The 16628-nt window shown below is 42.4% G+C and overlaps 1 protein-coding gene across 1 annotated transcript in view; it reads left to right on the top strand.

The window, feature by feature from the left end:
- Positions 1–1337: 1337 nt before the first annotated feature.
- Positions 1338–16628, top strand: part of FLNB (filamin B) — a gene marked incomplete at its 5' end in the record, with an annotated part of 82374 nt that continues 67083 nt past the window's right edge. The window contains 4 exons of the mRNA XM_081105951.1: positions 1338–1506; positions 3864–3961; positions 5678–5825; positions 15596–15714. Of these exons, the coding sequence (XP_080962077.1) occupies positions 1338–1506; positions 3864–3961; positions 5678–5825; positions 15596–15714 (534 nt within the window). The remainder of the gene's footprint in view (positions 1507–3863; positions 3962–5677; positions 5826–15595; positions 15715–16628) is intronic.

Here is a 16628-nt window from a genome sequence, read left to right as displayed (position 1 = left end):
CTGGTGGGTGAATTCCATGGATCTTAGGGTTCTGGGCAGTGTCCCGTGTTCATGCAGATTGTTGCTGGTTTATTGACCATGGGCCCTCCTGGGCAGCAGGAGGGTCACACGGCCAGTGCAGTGCGGCTGTGCAGGGCCCTGTGTGCAGAAGGCTCTCTGCTTGCTTTAATGCTCTGCTGCTGCCGTCTTGAAATTCTTAGTACTTTTTGGACAAGGAGCCCTGCATTTTCATTTGTCACTGGGCCTGTGAGTTAACGTAGACAGATCTGCTTAAAAGCTATTATTTATACAATCTATTACATAAAACATCATGGGCTTTCATTATTTATACAATTCATTACAGAGAATATCACCGGGCACCATGATTTTGAATGAGAGGATTGCTTGAGTTTAGTTGGTCTTACCAGCCAGTTCATGATAATCTTTACTCCTCTGGTTTCACATGATCAGGTTTTATTATGACAGAATCTGCAACCATGAAATTACCTTTGGTTTTTATGGTTTTGGGTGTGGCCTTTTAGGAGAGTCTTTTCTTGTAAAAGATGTAACATTGAACAGGTTAATTAAAAAAAAGATCCCGCCCTTTCAGTTTTGAGTGGCATGCTATTTCCTCTTTATCAGCATGTGAGTATATTTTTCATGCGGTTGTAGTTGGGTTTCATTTTAAGTGCAGTTTGGTGTGTGTTTTTAACCAACATTCAGATGGCTTGTGGTGGGTGGGTGGGTGGGTGGGTGGGACAGGGAGGTGAGCTCCAAGGTGAAGAAGGCTCCATTTCTCCCCAGCAGGTGCTCACAGTCCTGGACGGGATGTGGTAGGCTGAGGACTCCTAGGCACAGAGCTGGTGGGAGGGAAGGGCCACCAGCCACCAGATCTGGCCATTGAATGACAAGCCATGGTTTGTCCTGAAGGAGGATGGGGTAAAGGGTCTTCCCCTGAAATGGAATACCAAACACTTGACTTTTAAAAACTTTTTTTTTTATTATGGGAAATTTCAAACATACACAAAAACAGAAATAATAGCATAATGTATTTTTATGTACCAAGGCCACCAGTTTACAACGTTTTGGAATCTTACTTCACCTATTCCCATCCTCAGATATTTTGAAGCAAATTCCAGCATTGTATCCTTTCACTCTTAAATGGTTCAGTACGATTCTCTGACAGATGAGGTCTTCATTTCCTTTTTTTTTTATAAAGAGCATGATTCACACTTGTGCAACCCAGAGGAATGACCAAGCGTTGGCCTCTCTCCCCAGATAGCAAAGCCATCGTGGATGGGAACCTGAAGCTCATCCTGGGCCTGGTATGGACCCTGATCCTCCACTACTCCATCTCCATGCCCGTGTGGGAGGATGAAGGGGATGACGATGCCAAGAAGCAGACGCCGAAGCAGAGGCTGCTGGGATGGATTCAGAACAAGATCCCCTATTTGCCCATCACCAACTTTAACCAGAACTGGCAAGACGGCAAAGCCTTGGGTGCCCTGGTAGACAGCTGTGCCCCAGGTAAGTGCCCGTGGTTACCTAAGCCATCTCTTTGGGATGGGGGTATATGGGCCCTAAACTTCTTGGTCTTCATTGGGAATGCTAGGTTTGCTGTGATTGGTGTATTTCTCCTGGTTTTGGCTCATTGTAAGATAGTGAAAGGCACTGAAAATGACTCCATCTACCTTCCCAAAGGCATGTCTTATAGGTGTAGCCATGGACTTGTTTGAGCATTGCATTCAGTTATTTATCCAAACTCCCAGTGAAGGCCTTAATACTTGGACCAGGCCTGGGGTTTAGCTTCTAGACTCCAAAGTCCAGCTGCTTCCCACAGTTGGTGCCTAGTTTCCCGTAGCCTCTGGCAAAAACATGTGGCCTGTTAGGTGGCTTGGCACAAAAATCTAAAAACTTCCATTGAGCGGAAAGTACCCATTTTTATCGACCACTGGCTTGACTATATAAGGCCTTCTCTGCCCTTTTCTTTCTGTGTTGCTATGAAATAGGGCTTGGTCAGGATCCAGTTGGAGCCTTTTCCACCCTTTCCTGAGTAGCTGAGTATGCCCCAAGACAGTAATTATCCTCATGAAGGGATTAGATTGATGGGTAGAGTTTGCTGGTACGCACTCAATAGAAAAGCCAGAGACTATGTTTATATGTATCGCTCAAAAAATTTTTTAATAAAAACTCTAATAACCATATTTTCCATTTACTGAGTGCTATGCATGTGCCGGGCACATTAATATTTAGTAAGCTAGTGCTTCTCAACATGCTCAAAGCAGAACTGTCTGGTGTCAGTTGGATATGGGGAAGGGCTGATGCTAGGCCTTATTCTGTAAGCTGGAGTCATCAGGAGGCCATTGCCCAGTGCCCTCATCCTTGCTTGCATCCGGAGACTCATTTTAGGATACCTCTTTCCAGTTTAAATGTGGGGATTTTTACTCTAGTCCTAAATACTTCTTGTGCTTTCAAAGGTTTTTGAGATAATTCTAGGTTTGGCCTTTTAGCAAGTGGATTTTTAAAATTATACAGGATGCTAGTTCAGTCTTTTTAGATATATCCAAGAATGGGATTGTGATATTGTAACTTAAAATAAGAAATATATATTTGGTCTTTGTCCCCTTTCCTGGTACTGAGCTCCTAAAACCCTTGGAATTTCCTAAGTGACAAGAACCACGATAATGGTGTCTTTCAAACACACCTGAGTTTATGTTAATGAGGTGACTTTTGGAAAGCCCCAAAGATGGGGGCTGGTTGTCCAGGGAACCCCCCCATTAGAGGATTGGAACTTTCAGCTTTCTCTTCTGACCCCCAGAGAGGGGAGTGGGGCTGGAGATTGAGCTCATCACTAGGACCAGGGATTGAATCAATCCAGTTTAAGTAATGACGCGTCCCCAAAATTCCTGAATGTGGGGTTTAGGGAGCTTCCAGGTTGGTGAGTACATGAAGGTTCTGAGGGCGGCACCCTCAGAGAGGCCATGGACATTCCTCCCACTTCTCCTATCCTTCCCTGTGCATCTCTTCCATCTTTTCGTTCCTTAGTTGTATCCCTTTGTAATAAACTGGTAATCTAGTAAGTAAACGGTTTTCCTGAGTTCTGCGAGCCACTCCAGGAAATGAGTAAACCTCAGGAGGGAGTTGTGGGTTGTATCTGGTCAGCCAAAAGCCCAGGTGAGTGGAAAGAGGGAGTGCAGTTTTGTGGGACTGAGCTCTTAGCTTTGGGATCTGATGCTACTACCTCCAGGTAGATAGTCAGAATTGAGGTACATTGTAGGACACCCAGCTGGTGTGAACCCCACACATTTGGTGACCAGGGTACAGAAGTGTGAGAGTGGAAGGTTGGAAAAATATCTCCTGCAAAAGGCACTAGGGCCAGATGGTTCTACAGGCTGAGTTTGCTTATATCACACCTTTAAGGAGTGGCTAACCCCCGTCTTAATGCAAGAAGATAACATCCTCAGGGAGACTCTCAGCTAAGACAGAATAGTTCTACCCTTCCATACCCACATCCATGATACTTTTTGCCTGTAAAGTGTAGTCAAATGCTCCTTGACTTACTATCGGGTTATGTTCCCATAAACCCATTGTAAGTTGAAAATACTGAAATTCAAAAAAGCATATAATATGCCTCACCTATCAAACATAGCTCAGTCTAGCCTACCTCAAGCAAGTTCAGCCTATGGTTGGGCAAAATCATCTTGTTGCCATTGCCCAGCCTTCACAAGAATATTGCACCGTATATCACTAGACCAGGAAAAGTTCAAAATTCAAAATTATGAATATGGTTTCTACTGATGACAGACTGCTTTTGCACCATTGGAAAGTTCAAAAATCTCTTCGGTCAGCTAATACTAACAGCATCTTTTGTGTTATGTTAACAGGTCTGTGCCCAGACTGGGAATCCTGGGATCCACGAAAGCCCGTGGATAATGCACGAGAAGCTATGCAGCAGGCAGACGACTGGCTGGGCGTCCCACAGGTACTCATACACGCATGCCACGCCCCAGAGCGCTGCTCCCACCCTCCAGCTTGTTCTGGGACTGGATGGGTGTTTCTTTGAGTCTGGCAGGCAGTCTGACCTCCTCAGCGTTAACCTTCAAAGAGTATTGCTTGTGGCACGCTCCCGTCTTCCTCAGTTTACCAATAATAATAGGTTCTTATTGACTTAGGTCCTTGTAGAGCATCCAAAAGTCTTTACTCATGGTCACATGTGGCAAATTTTCTAGTATTTCTGCTCCAAAAATGTCAAAGGCTATCTTTGGACAATGGGTTGCAAATGAGGACACTAATGATGAGGTTGGATCATAAGACATCAATATTTAATCACTTCTTACCTATATAAAAATTTTTTAAATTTTATTCTCTTTGGAAAGAAATCATGGAACTTAGAACTTAAAAGAAATGTAAACCAGAATAACCTACAATTAATGGAAATTGTGGCAGAATTTGTATTGCCCATAATCCTATCACAGAAATATCACAAGAGAACTTGGAAATTATAGAGAACTTGGTAAGGCTTAGGTACCATCGGCAGTAGCCACATTGAGGGTGATTCTTCTAAGCCCTTCCAAGGAGTCGACATAGCCCTTCCTCCTCACAATTGAACACCATGACTCCCACATTCAAAGCCCTGGTCAAGAAAAGCTGTGGGTACCCAGTGCCATGGGTGGATGACCTCACCACAGGCTTCACTGAGGTCTAAGTTGGTGTTCAGAGCTGAGTTTAGTGCATTTTGTAACGAGATCCCTTGGGAGGTAGAAAAGCTTGCCTCTATTTCTTTGGTTTGGTTTTGGCATCGTGTCTCTGCTTCATGGCCCATTTCTTGGCTTTTCCATCGTCAGGAAGTGGCGTGGTTATGTTTTTCATCTCTTAAACCTAAAACCATCTCCTTTTGACGTTCATGTGATGTTGGCACTGTTCAGTTGTTGAAGGAGCTGCCTAGACGAAACGCCAAATCACCGCCCGTCCTCCATAGCATGAAACACATTCTACAAACCCAAAAGGCTATTTTGGTGCCGCAGGCTAATCATCAGAATGATTTCTGTGTGTTTTTTGTTGTTGTTTTTTAGCCACGGGAACAGGGAAGCTAGGGACATATGTTGTTCATCTGCATTTGGTTAACCTGGTGCATGAGACCGAGTCTTCTGTTCATCTCAAGAGGTGTGGCTTGCCTCTTGTTGGGGCAGGAGGATTTTGGGTGCTATTTAGGGCCGGGTCAGGTGATAGAACTGAGTCTGCAGTGCCTGCAGTGAGGCTGCCTGGCCAGCATGGGTTATAACTTGACTAATACTCTTGTTCCTAAGATGAGTATCTGCAGAAATTTATCACCTCTCCATTTTTTAAATGGCTTCTAAGTGTGCTAATCTCATATGTAATTGTTCCTTCATCCCCCTCCCCTGATGTACTTATCCTACTGGAAAGTTTGACGAGGGGAGTGAGTGGGTTATTTCAGGGGGGTTGGGGGGGGGGGGCGGGAAGTATGTACTCTGGGAATGACATAGAGAATTGTCTGAAGAGGGTCCTCAGCTTCCAGAGGGAATGGTGACACCTCTCAAAGGTCAAAACACACTGATCTTGGCATAGCGCCTGATGAAGTTCACTTAATTTCCTATTATTTGTAGTATGTAAGAGACGTGTGTAAAAACTTCAATACCTTGATGTGTTGTGGCATTCACTCTCCGTGTCGCTGTTCTAGGTCATCACTCCTGAAGAAATCATTCACCCGGATGTGGATGAGCACTCGGTAATGACGTACCTGTCCCAGTTCCCCAAAGCCAAGCTCAAACCCGGGGCCCCTCTGAAACCCAAACTCAACCCCAAGAAAGCCCGGGCCTATGGCAGAGGTAAGCAGCAATCGTGTTGGATTTGAGGCTTGCCCTCGGGTCTTAGAGAATATGATGTGGCTTCAGGAGGACGGTTCTCAAAACCAAGAATGTAGGCTACACCCTTGGAGACGCTGCAGGCCTTCGTCATCAGCGTTTGTTTGTTGGTTTGTTTATGACTATCCTGTTCTGCCTTGTGAATCTAGGCTGTAAGAAAAACTGCTGATTTAATGTGCCAGAGACCGATGGGTTTGCCGCTTTGTGATTTAATGCACCACCCCTGGGATGAAGAAAGGATTATTGTCCCATTTTTCAGATGAGGAATCAGAGGCGTGGTCCACCGGGAGTGGGAGGTGGGAGACAGGAGCCTGGGTCTTCTGGCCAATGATTCGCTTTTCCTTTGGTTGTGCTAACGCTGCTCAGATTTCCAGATGGGGTGGGAGCTATTGATAACCCCTGGCAGACACTTCCTTGCTGAGACATCCTGTTTATGCAGCTGCCAGGAGTGTTCTGCTCAGAACGTTATGTTGGGTTGAAGGCATTTTGAGGCACTTGGTGTTCTAGTTGGCACCTGACTTTAAGCAACTAATTTTTATGTTTGTTTTCAGTTACAGTTCACCTTCAATATTATTCTGTATTTGTTTCAGGTGTACAGCATAGTGGTTAGACAACCATGTACTTTACAGAGTGCTCCCCCCCGCCCCCCAATATTTCAAGTACCCACCTGGCCCCGTGCATAGTTATTAAGCACGCTATTATTATTAGTATTATTTTTCAGGGGAACAGTTGTATTTCAACTCAGTGTGATTTCTGGTAAAGATCAGCATAGCAAGATATAACTTGCTTCTTTTTCCATAGGAGTGTGTTGTATTTCTTTTTCTTGTTGTTTTTGTTTTTTTTTTTAAATCCTCACCCAAAGATATGTTTTTAATTGATTTTATTTTTTTAGCAAGAGAGAGAAAGATGTGAGAGAGAAACATTGATCTGTTGCCTTCTGCATGTGCCCTGACTGGAGATCAAACCCACAACCTAGGTATGTGCCCTGACTGGGAATCAAACCTGAAACCTTTTGGTATACAGGATGACGCTCTGACAAACTGAGCCACCTGGCCAGGGCTGCATTGTATTTCTTAATGACAATTGGGAAAACCTTTAGATACACAAAGTAACTTGCATATTCTCCTAGAATCTACAGTTCTTGCCATTCTAATATAGTTTTCTCTCGCCCTTTGCGCATTGCATATGTGTGTGTGTGTGTGTGTGTGTGTGTGTGTGTGTGTGTGTGAGAGAGAGAGAGAGAGAGAGAGAGAGAGAGAGAGAGAGAGAGAGAGATTATTGGAAACATGGTGACATTTTACTCCTGAATATATCAGCAAAGCCTGTCTGTCCTACGAATAGGACATCCTCTTACAAAACCACAATATTCATCATCACACATAAGAAAATAAATAATAATTTCATTCCAACTGATAATTTTGTTTTCAAATTTGTTGTCCTAAAATTCTTTTATAGTTTTTGTTATTTTACAAACCAAGATTTGATTATGATTCACTTACGACATTTCTTTTTTTGTCTTTAGACTCTTTTAATCTAGAATAATTTCCCCCAACTTTTTAAAAGAATGACATTGACTTTCTGAAGAATGCAGAACACTTGTCTCGCGGGCTGTCCCACACACTCCGTCCCTTTGAAGATAGCATTGCTGTACTTGGCCTGAGCTTCGTCTAAGGATGGCCTACAGCCAGGGTAGTGGTGATGACCGTGTGTCGTCTCAATCTCACTGGCCAGGTCCTTCTCGCGGTCTTTTTAGCATGATTTAGACCAGAACACAGCTTGATTGCTCTGGAACAAACCCACATGCCATTTGAGGTCCCTTTGGCATTGAGTTGGGGTCTGTGAACCTTTTGTGTTAGATGTTATTTGAAGGCCTCCCCCAGGTGCAGTCTCTCCCAGGTCAGTGTGCCTGTGCTTGCTGTAAAGGTGCTTTCTGTAAGCCATACCAAAGGCGGTGGCTGCAGTAAAGAATCTCTGATTTTAAAGGTTAAAATTTAATCTCTGAATTTAAAGGGTTTTTTTTTGCCATTCCTAAATGGCAAATAAAGCTCAAACAGCTAAATAAATCTCTTGTCAACAAAACTGGTCAAATAAATTGAATCTGACCAAGGCACCAAATGCTTGTTTGCAGTAACCTTATCAGTGGCCGGCCAGTTTCCCCATTGTTAATGTGAAATGGTTTCCTCTGACTGCTATTTTCTGAAACGTGACAACTTGTTATACTTTAGGAATGTGGCTAGTCACTGCTTTTTCCTTTATCTGCCTCTTTGTGTTATGTACTTAGGGACCAAACACCTTTAAAAAAATTTTTTAAATCCTTATCTGAGGATATGTTTATTGATTTTAGAGAGAGAGAAACATTGGTATAAAAGAGAAACATCAATGAAGAGAGAAATATCAATCAGTTGCCTCCCATAAGCACCCCAACCAGGGACTGAACCCACAACCAGTATGTGCCCTGACCAGGAATTGAACCCTCAACCTTTTGGTGCATGGAATGGCGCTCCAGCCAACTGAGCTTCCTGGCCAGGGTGCAGACACCTTTTAAGAAGTGTGTGTGTGTGTGTGTGTGTGTGTGTGTGTGTGTGTGTTTTACCACAATACAAATGTGGTAAAATATACATAACATTCACTAATCTAACCATTTTTAAGTGTACCATTCAGTGGCATTAAGTACATTCATGGTTGTGTAACTTTCACCACTATTTATCTCCAGAACTTTTTCATCTTCCCCAATTGACACTCTGAACTCATTAAATAATAATTCTCCATTCCCCTCCCCTCAGCCCCTGGCAACTACCATTCTGTCTCTGCAGATTTGCCTATTCTAGGTTCCTCATGTAAGTGGAATTAAATGATATTTGTCCCTTTGTTCCCATGTTTTCAAGGTTCATCTGGCTCTCACACGCATCTGCATTTCATTCCTTTATGAAGCTGAGTAATACTCCGTTGTATATAATACATTTTATTTTTCTACTTTCCCGTCACTGGACATTTGGGTTGTTTCCACCTTTTGGTTATTGTGAACAGTGCTCTGTGGACATGGGCATACAAATATGTTCAGTTGCTGCTGGTATATACCTACAAGTGGAATAGGGTTATTCTAGGTTTAACTTTTTTTTTTTAAGGAGCAAGGCAACAGGGTCACACATGAGGCCACATGGGTGGGGCCTTAAGATATTACTTGTCCCAGCGTGAGACCAAGGGCAGGGACAGTTTGCTCTCTTTCCTGTGTGGCCACATTGCTCCATGTCTGCCAACGGAACCAAGGAATGGGGAACGCTTCATCTCCTAGTTTCTAAAGGGCTTGAGGTTGGCTTTATTTTCTCTTCTGGATGTGGACTAGATTGCAGTTACCAGCTGGTTACCTCTTGCTGGTTATCTGTTCACTGAGCCCTGACTTAGTTCCAGCGGGTTGAAGGAGAGAGGGCTGGGCGGAGGTAAACTTGCCGCCACAAACAGACTTTTGTCATGGGCTTCCTTGTGGGTTCCGAGGTTGCAGGCGTGCGACTCTGAGCAAAGCAGGAACCTTTCTCAAAACCCACGTTCTCTGCGAAGCAGTCACTGCACAGCAAGACGTAAGCCCTCTTCGTGCTGAGTAGTCTCGGTTGTCTGCACAGTGAGCGTAGCTCCCAGCGATTGCGGGTGGGATGGTTCAGCCGCCCAGCCAGCCATGGGGAGCCAGGGTCTTGGATCAGCTGCAGAGCTAGTTGCTCTCGGGCTGTGGAGTCAGGTGGAGTGGGTATTTGTGAATATATGAAGTGCATGTTTAAATGTAGTTGTTAAATGATGTGATCACTCTGAAAATTTGAAGCAAAAGAAAAATGTAGACAAATGAAAATTGAAAGCTTGCTTCCCATTCCTTCCTTCATTCTGAGGTGTTCCTTCCCAGCTTTGCTTTGCTATTCTATTCTATTCTATTCTATTCTATTCTATTCTATTCTATTCTATTCTTTATATTTGGAAGTGAATTCCAACTATGTGTTTTCTTCAATTTGCATTTCTTACCTAACAATATGTGAATATTATCTTACTATATGATAATCTACCACCAGTATTTTACAGTCACTTATTTATTGGAAAACTAATACACATCTAGAGTGTAGTAGAAAATGACTCAGTGTTTTTAACAGCCTGGTGACAAGGAAAAGAAGAGATGGAGAGGAACCTAGAGATTTAACGTGATTTGAGAGACTTGGCAATCAATTGTAATATATGAGCCTTATGTGGATCCTGCTTCAGCTGATGTTCAAACAAATTCATGACACTTACAAGATAATCAGAAATTTGAGCACTGACAATATTTGATCATATTAAAGAATTACTGTTAATTTTTTTTATGGGATTTTTTGGATGTAGATATTCTGAAATACTATTTATTTATTTGTTTGTTTTTAAATATATTTCTTTATTGATTTCAGAGAGGAAGGAAGAGGGAGAGATAGAAACATCAATGATAAGAGAGAATCATTGATTGGCTGCCTCCTGCGCCCCCCCTTCTGGGGATCGAGCCCACAACCCGGGCATGTGCCCTTGGCCGGAATCAAACCTGGGACCCTTCAGTCCGCAAGCAGACGCTCTATCCACTGAGCCAAACCGGCTAGGGCTGAAATATCATTTAGAGATACATAGTGAATGCTTATGAGGACGTATATGAGGACTAGGATTTGTATCAAAATCACACAGGAAGAGGGAAGTGACGGGAGTGCGGTGTGAAGCTAGGCAGGCCCTGAGTTAGTCGTTGTTGAAGCTGGGTGATAGGTACGCAGTTCTCTGTCTCTGCAGAGGCTTGGAATCCTCCACAATGAAAAACTTTAAAAAGAAATAATACTTGAACTTGTGCTTCTGGGAAGATGGAGTTGAAGTACTTTTTCCAGGTCTTCCCACTAAGTACATCTGAAATCCCTGGGCATTTTACACAGAACAAACATAAGAAGACTCTGGAAGAGAAGTCAAACCAGCTGGGGACTGGGAGCCCGAGGACTGTCAGTAATGAGTTCCTTGGTTTAACTTTTGCCTCGTGTATCCAGACTTGGAACTGAAGAAGCTGACAAGCTGGAAATACCAGTGGCACAAGCACAAAAAGCCCAACAAAAGCCTGCTCTTTCTGGCCAGAAGACCGGGAAAGGGCAGCCTAGCAGGGCAGAACACTTTTAGACAATCATTGCTCTGCTCCAGCAAAAACTGCGGCCTCCACTGCACCAGTAAAGGCCAAATGGGGAGCCTAGACTTGCACCACAGATAAGGAAGCCACCCCAGTGATGTCAGTAGAGGCCATTTGAGTAACAATGAGGCATTCCTACCCCTTCCAGCCTCAGGTAGGGGAAGCCTAATAAAAGCTGGGACTCCCACCTCTACCTACCGGTAATGAGAAGCCCCCCTCACTTTGAGTATCAGCGGAGGTTGAATAGGGAGCCTGGACTTCCTCCCCCACTGGCAGTAATAAGGCCTGCTCCCTTCCTTCCCCTGCTGAAGTGGTCCTATAAAAAGGCAGCTAAAAAAAGTTTACGTGAGACCCAGAGTCTCATAGCATAATACTCAGACTATCCAGGTTTAAATAGCAAAAATCACTTACCAATCCAAGAACCAGGAAGATGTAAAACTGAATGGAAAAAGACAATCAATTGATGCCAACACTGAGGTAATAGAGATGTTAGAATTATTTGATAAAGATTTTAAAGCAGCTAGTATAAAAATTGCTTTAACAAACAATTACAAACACACTTCAAACAAAAGGGAAAAAAAAACACAAAAAAATCTCAGCAAAGAAGTAGAAGATATAGATAAGGAAGAACCAAATGGAATTTTTAGAACTGAAAAATGCAGTAACTGAAATAACTCTCTGGAAGAGCTCAATAGCAGAGTGAGAAGACAGAGAAAAGAATCAGCAAGCTGAAAAATAGAACAATAAAAATTATCCAATCTGAATGACAAAGAAAGAAGACTGAAAAACATGAACACAGCCTTAGGGACCTTTGGGATGATAACAAAACATCTAACATGTCATAGGAGAGTAAAAATAGGGTGGGGCTAAAATAATGCTCAAAGAAATAATGGCTGAAAACTCCCCAACTTTGGTAAGCTGAGCTAAACCCAAACAAGATAAAAAAACCAAGAAGAAAAAAAAAGTCCACACCAAGCCACATCTTAGACCAGTGGTTCTCAACCTTCCTAATGCCGCGACCCTTTAATACAGTTCCTCATGTTGTGGTGACCCCCAATTTCATTGTTACAAATTGAACATAATTAAAGCATAGTGTGTAATTATATGTGTTTTCCGATGGTCTTAGGCGACCCCTGTGAAAGGGTTGTTCGACCACCAAAGGGGTCACGACCCACAGGTTCAGAGCCACTGTCTTAGACAGACTTCAAGGAACTAGACAGTAAAAGCTTGAAAGCAACAAGAGAAATGACACCTTATCTATTATATTCATTAGATGAGAAATTTCTCATCTACAGGAAGTGGCACAACATTTTTTATGTGCTGAAAGAAAACAATGATCAACCCAGAATCCTATATCCAGGGATAATGCACTTTAGAAATGAAGAGGAAATCAAGCCATTCTCAGATAAAGGAAAACAAAGAATTTCTCACAAGTACATCTACCCTAGAAGGATGGCTAAAGGAAATTCTCTGGGAAGAAAGGAAGCAATAAGAGAAGGAATCTTGGAATAACAGGAAGAATGAACATGGTAAGCAAAAATATGGATAACTATAATAGACTTCCCTCAACAGCCACAGGCTACCAACACTCAGCCAAATGAAGTAGATAACCTGAGTGGTTCTATAACCATTAAAGAAATCAGATCTGTAATTTGAAAGCTCTTGGAAAAGAAATCTCCAGGCTCAGAAGATTTCACTGGAGGAAGAATTAACACCAGTTCTACACAATCTCTTCCGGAAATATGAGGAGGGAACACTTCCCAATTCATTTTATGAAACTAGTATTGCTCTAACCAGACGAAGGCAATGCCAAAAAAACCACAAAAACTACAGACCAATATCTCTCATGAATAAAATTATAAAAGTCCTTAACAAAATATTAGCAAATAGAATTTTGCAATATATAAAAATAATTATTCATCATGACCAAGTGGAGTTGATTCAAGGGGTGCAAGGCTGGCATGCTGTTAGCAAATCAGTCAACATAATCTGTATTAACAGGCTAAAGAAGAAAAGTCACATGACCATGCCAATTGATACAGGAAAAGCGTTTGACAGAATTCAGCAGCCATCCATGATAAGAACTCAGAAAAAGAGGAATAGAGAACTTCCTTAATTTGATATAGAGTAGCTACCACAAAACACCTACAGTCATTAGTATAATTATGGTGAAAGCCTGGGTGTGTTCTCACCACTGCTGTTCAGCATCAGGGTGCAAGTTTTAGCTAATACAGCAAGCAAGAGAAGGAAATAAAAGACATATCAGAAAGTAAGACATAAATAAAACTGTCCCTATTTGCAGATGACATGATAGTCCACAAGAAAATGCTTTCAAAAAATTGTTAAAAGCTCTCCTTAAATAAGTTCAGCAATGTCTCAGGCTATAAGATCAGCATCCAAATATCCATTGTATTTGTCGACTAGAAGTAACAAAAGAACCCCGAAGTTGAAAATAGCATACCATTTGCATTTGCTCAAAAAATTGAGAAATAAGTGTAAATGTAATAAAACATGTATAGGATTTACATGCTGAAAACAACATAAAACAGTAATGAATAAATCAAATAAGACCTATATAAATGGAGAAACATACTAACTGCTTCCATGGCTTGAGAAAGTTAGAGTAAAGATGTCCGTTCTTCCCAAATTGTCATATAGGTTTAACAGAATTGCTATTAAAATCCCAGCAAGATCTTTTTTTTTGTAGACATAGAAAAGGTTATTATTTCAGAATGTATATGAAAAAGCAGCGAAAGCAATTTTGAAAAAGAAGAATAATGGGGGAAGAGTCATTCCTGTCCTGACCAGGAATTGAACTCGCAACCTTTTGGTGTATGGGACACCACTCCAACCAGCTGAGCAACTGGCTAGGGCTGCTGTTGTCATTTTTAAATTTGACAATCTAAGGGAAAGGAGGTCAGTGACCCTGACCAAATAGTCAGATATTGCATGTTTTAAAAATTCTTGTGGCAAGCAAGTTGAAAATTGCTGCTGTAGAGAAGTGCTTAGAAATATAGAAGTACAAGAGGATATTTTTCATTGATTTTTAAAAATGTTTTTATGGATTTCAGAGAGGAAGGAAGAGGGAGAGAGAGATAGAAACATCAATGATGAGACAGAATCATTGATTGGCTGCCTCCTGCACGCACCCTACTGGGGATTGAGCCCGAAACCTGGGCATGTGCCCTTGACCGGGATTGAACCCAGTCCGTGGGCCGATGCCTATCCACTGAACCAACTTGCTAGGGAGAGAAATCCATTTTGAAACCACTGTGACCTATCAAAATGGCTAATGTAGAAAGTAGTGATAGCAGCAAATGCTGGCAAGGATGCAGAGAAACTGGATCTGGATCATGAATACATCGCTGGTGGGAATGTAAAATGGCCCAGCCACTCTGGAACACAGTTTGGCAGTTTTTCCTAAAGAACTAAACAGGCAATTACCATATGACCCAGTTGTTGCATTCCTTGACATTTATTCCGGGGAAATGAAAACATGTTCACACAAACCTATACTGGAATGTTTAGGGCAGCCTTATTAGTAATAGACAACTGGTACTGCCCTTCGGTGGGTAAATGGTTATACAAACTGTGGTACATTCATATCAGGGAATATTACTCAGCAATAAAAAAATAAAAATACAGCAACAACCTGGATGAATCTACAGAGAATTATGCTAGTGGAAAAGACAATTTTAAAATGTTGCATAGCGTATGATTCCAATATACTGGAAATGACAAAATTAGAGATGGAGAATAGATTTGTGGTTGTTGGGGTAGGAAGGGGATGAGATGGGAGGGGAGTGGGTGTGGCTATAAAAGGGCAACTGGAGTGATCCCTGTGGGAATGGAAATGGTCTGTATTTTGACTGTGTAGAGCAGGGGTCCTCAAACTTTTTAAACAGGGGGCCAGTTCACTGTCCCTCAGACCATTGGAGGGCCAGACTATAGTTTAAAAAAAATCTAGTCAGCTGCTAAGCAACAGGCAGTGGCAGCAAAAACACCTGGCGGGCCGGATAAATGTTTTCGGCGGGCCGCAGTTTGAGGACCCCTGATGTAGAGTTTTGTACTATGTAACCATTGGAGGAACTGGATAAACGACATTATTTCACACACCTGCCTGTGAATCTGCCTCAAATTAATTTGCTCAATCATCTCAAAATAAAAAGTTTAATTAAAAAATAATTGAAGGCAATTTTTAAATATTTTAAATAATACAAGATGGTCTTTAATGAAAAGTGAGCCATCATCCTATACCTCATCTCCCCCACCTCCCCACATCACCTCTCTCAGTGCCAGCTCTACGGCTAGTCACACATCATTTTCATAATTGTATCCATTTCTGGCTGAATTGCTCTGAATATTTCAGAATTGATTGTTGCTTAACTAACAAGGACAGAATTAGGGATTGGAACCGATTGGATTATTCTTGACACGGCAGTTTATCCCTTATCTCCCATGTGGTGGCTGCAGGACTGAGTCCCATCTCTCAGTTTCCTGAAGGAAACACGGTGGGTGATGGCCTGTGTGAGGGCTGGCCAGATTGTAATGTGCTTGTGTAAACCTTTGGCAGGAATCGAGCCCACTGGAAACATGGTGAAGCAGCCGGCCAAGTTCACTGTGGACACCATCAGCGCCGGGCAAGGAGACTTGATGGTGTTTGTCGAGGACCCAGAAGGGAACAAGGAGGAGGTATGTCGGAGGGTGCTGCCTCCCCTGTCAGCATCCCAGGGAGCTTGTCAAGGGCCAGGGACTGTGCCCCCATCTTCCCCACTGAAGTTCACAACAAACACTGTTTTTTACCAAAAGGATCCTGAGGCTCACAGTGGTTAAAGTAACTTGCCCAAGGGCTGTACCTTGAAAATGAGTATAAATTGATACCCAGGGACCAATGTTTAATAAAATAAAGGATACTTGGAATTTAGCAAAGGCCTCATTAGTTGAGTTTGTCTTTTTTTTTTTTTTTAATACATTTTTATTGATTTCAGAAAGAGGAAGGGAGGGGGGGGAGAGAGAGAAGCATCAATGATGCGAGGAAATCATTGATTGGCTGCCTCCTACACACCCCCTACTAGGGCTTGAGCCTGAAACCTGGGCATGTGCCCCGACTGGGAGTTGAACCATGACCTCCTGGTTCATGGGTTGATGCTCAACCACTGAGCCACACCAGTAGGGCAAGTTGAGGTTTTAGATACTAATGACCAAAATACTAATGGGCAGAATAACAATACAGTACTGATAAAATACAATACAGTCACAATGCTAATGTCCTACTCTCTTCTCACTCTGACCAGCCTTTGATTCTCCCTTCAGAGCCTTTGCACACAGTTCCTTTTGTCTACTTATCTTCTTAAGACTATATATTCCTATTGCTATGTACGATCTGAAATTCTGAGTTTACTGGCATACTGTCCATTTCTCCCACTGGGTCAGGAATTCTGCCTGATTTGTTTTGTTTTGGGTACCTAACACTGGGCCCAGCATTTCATAAATGCTTAATTACTACGTGGCCAACGAAGCTTTAAGTTCCTTGCTTTATAGTCTCTCTCATTTAGAGAGTTTCAGCTCTGAGTCAGCAGAGAGTCCTGACTTGGTTATACCTTTGT

Source organism: Myotis nattereri (assembly GCF_964212035.1).
Source record: "Myotis nattereri genome assembly, chromosome: 14".
NCBI lineage: Eukaryota > Metazoa > Chordata > Mammalia > Chiroptera > Vespertilionidae > Myotis > Myotis nattereri.
The sequence above is the reverse complement of the archived record's forward strand: the minus strand, read 5'-3'. Positions and strand labels throughout refer to the sequence as shown.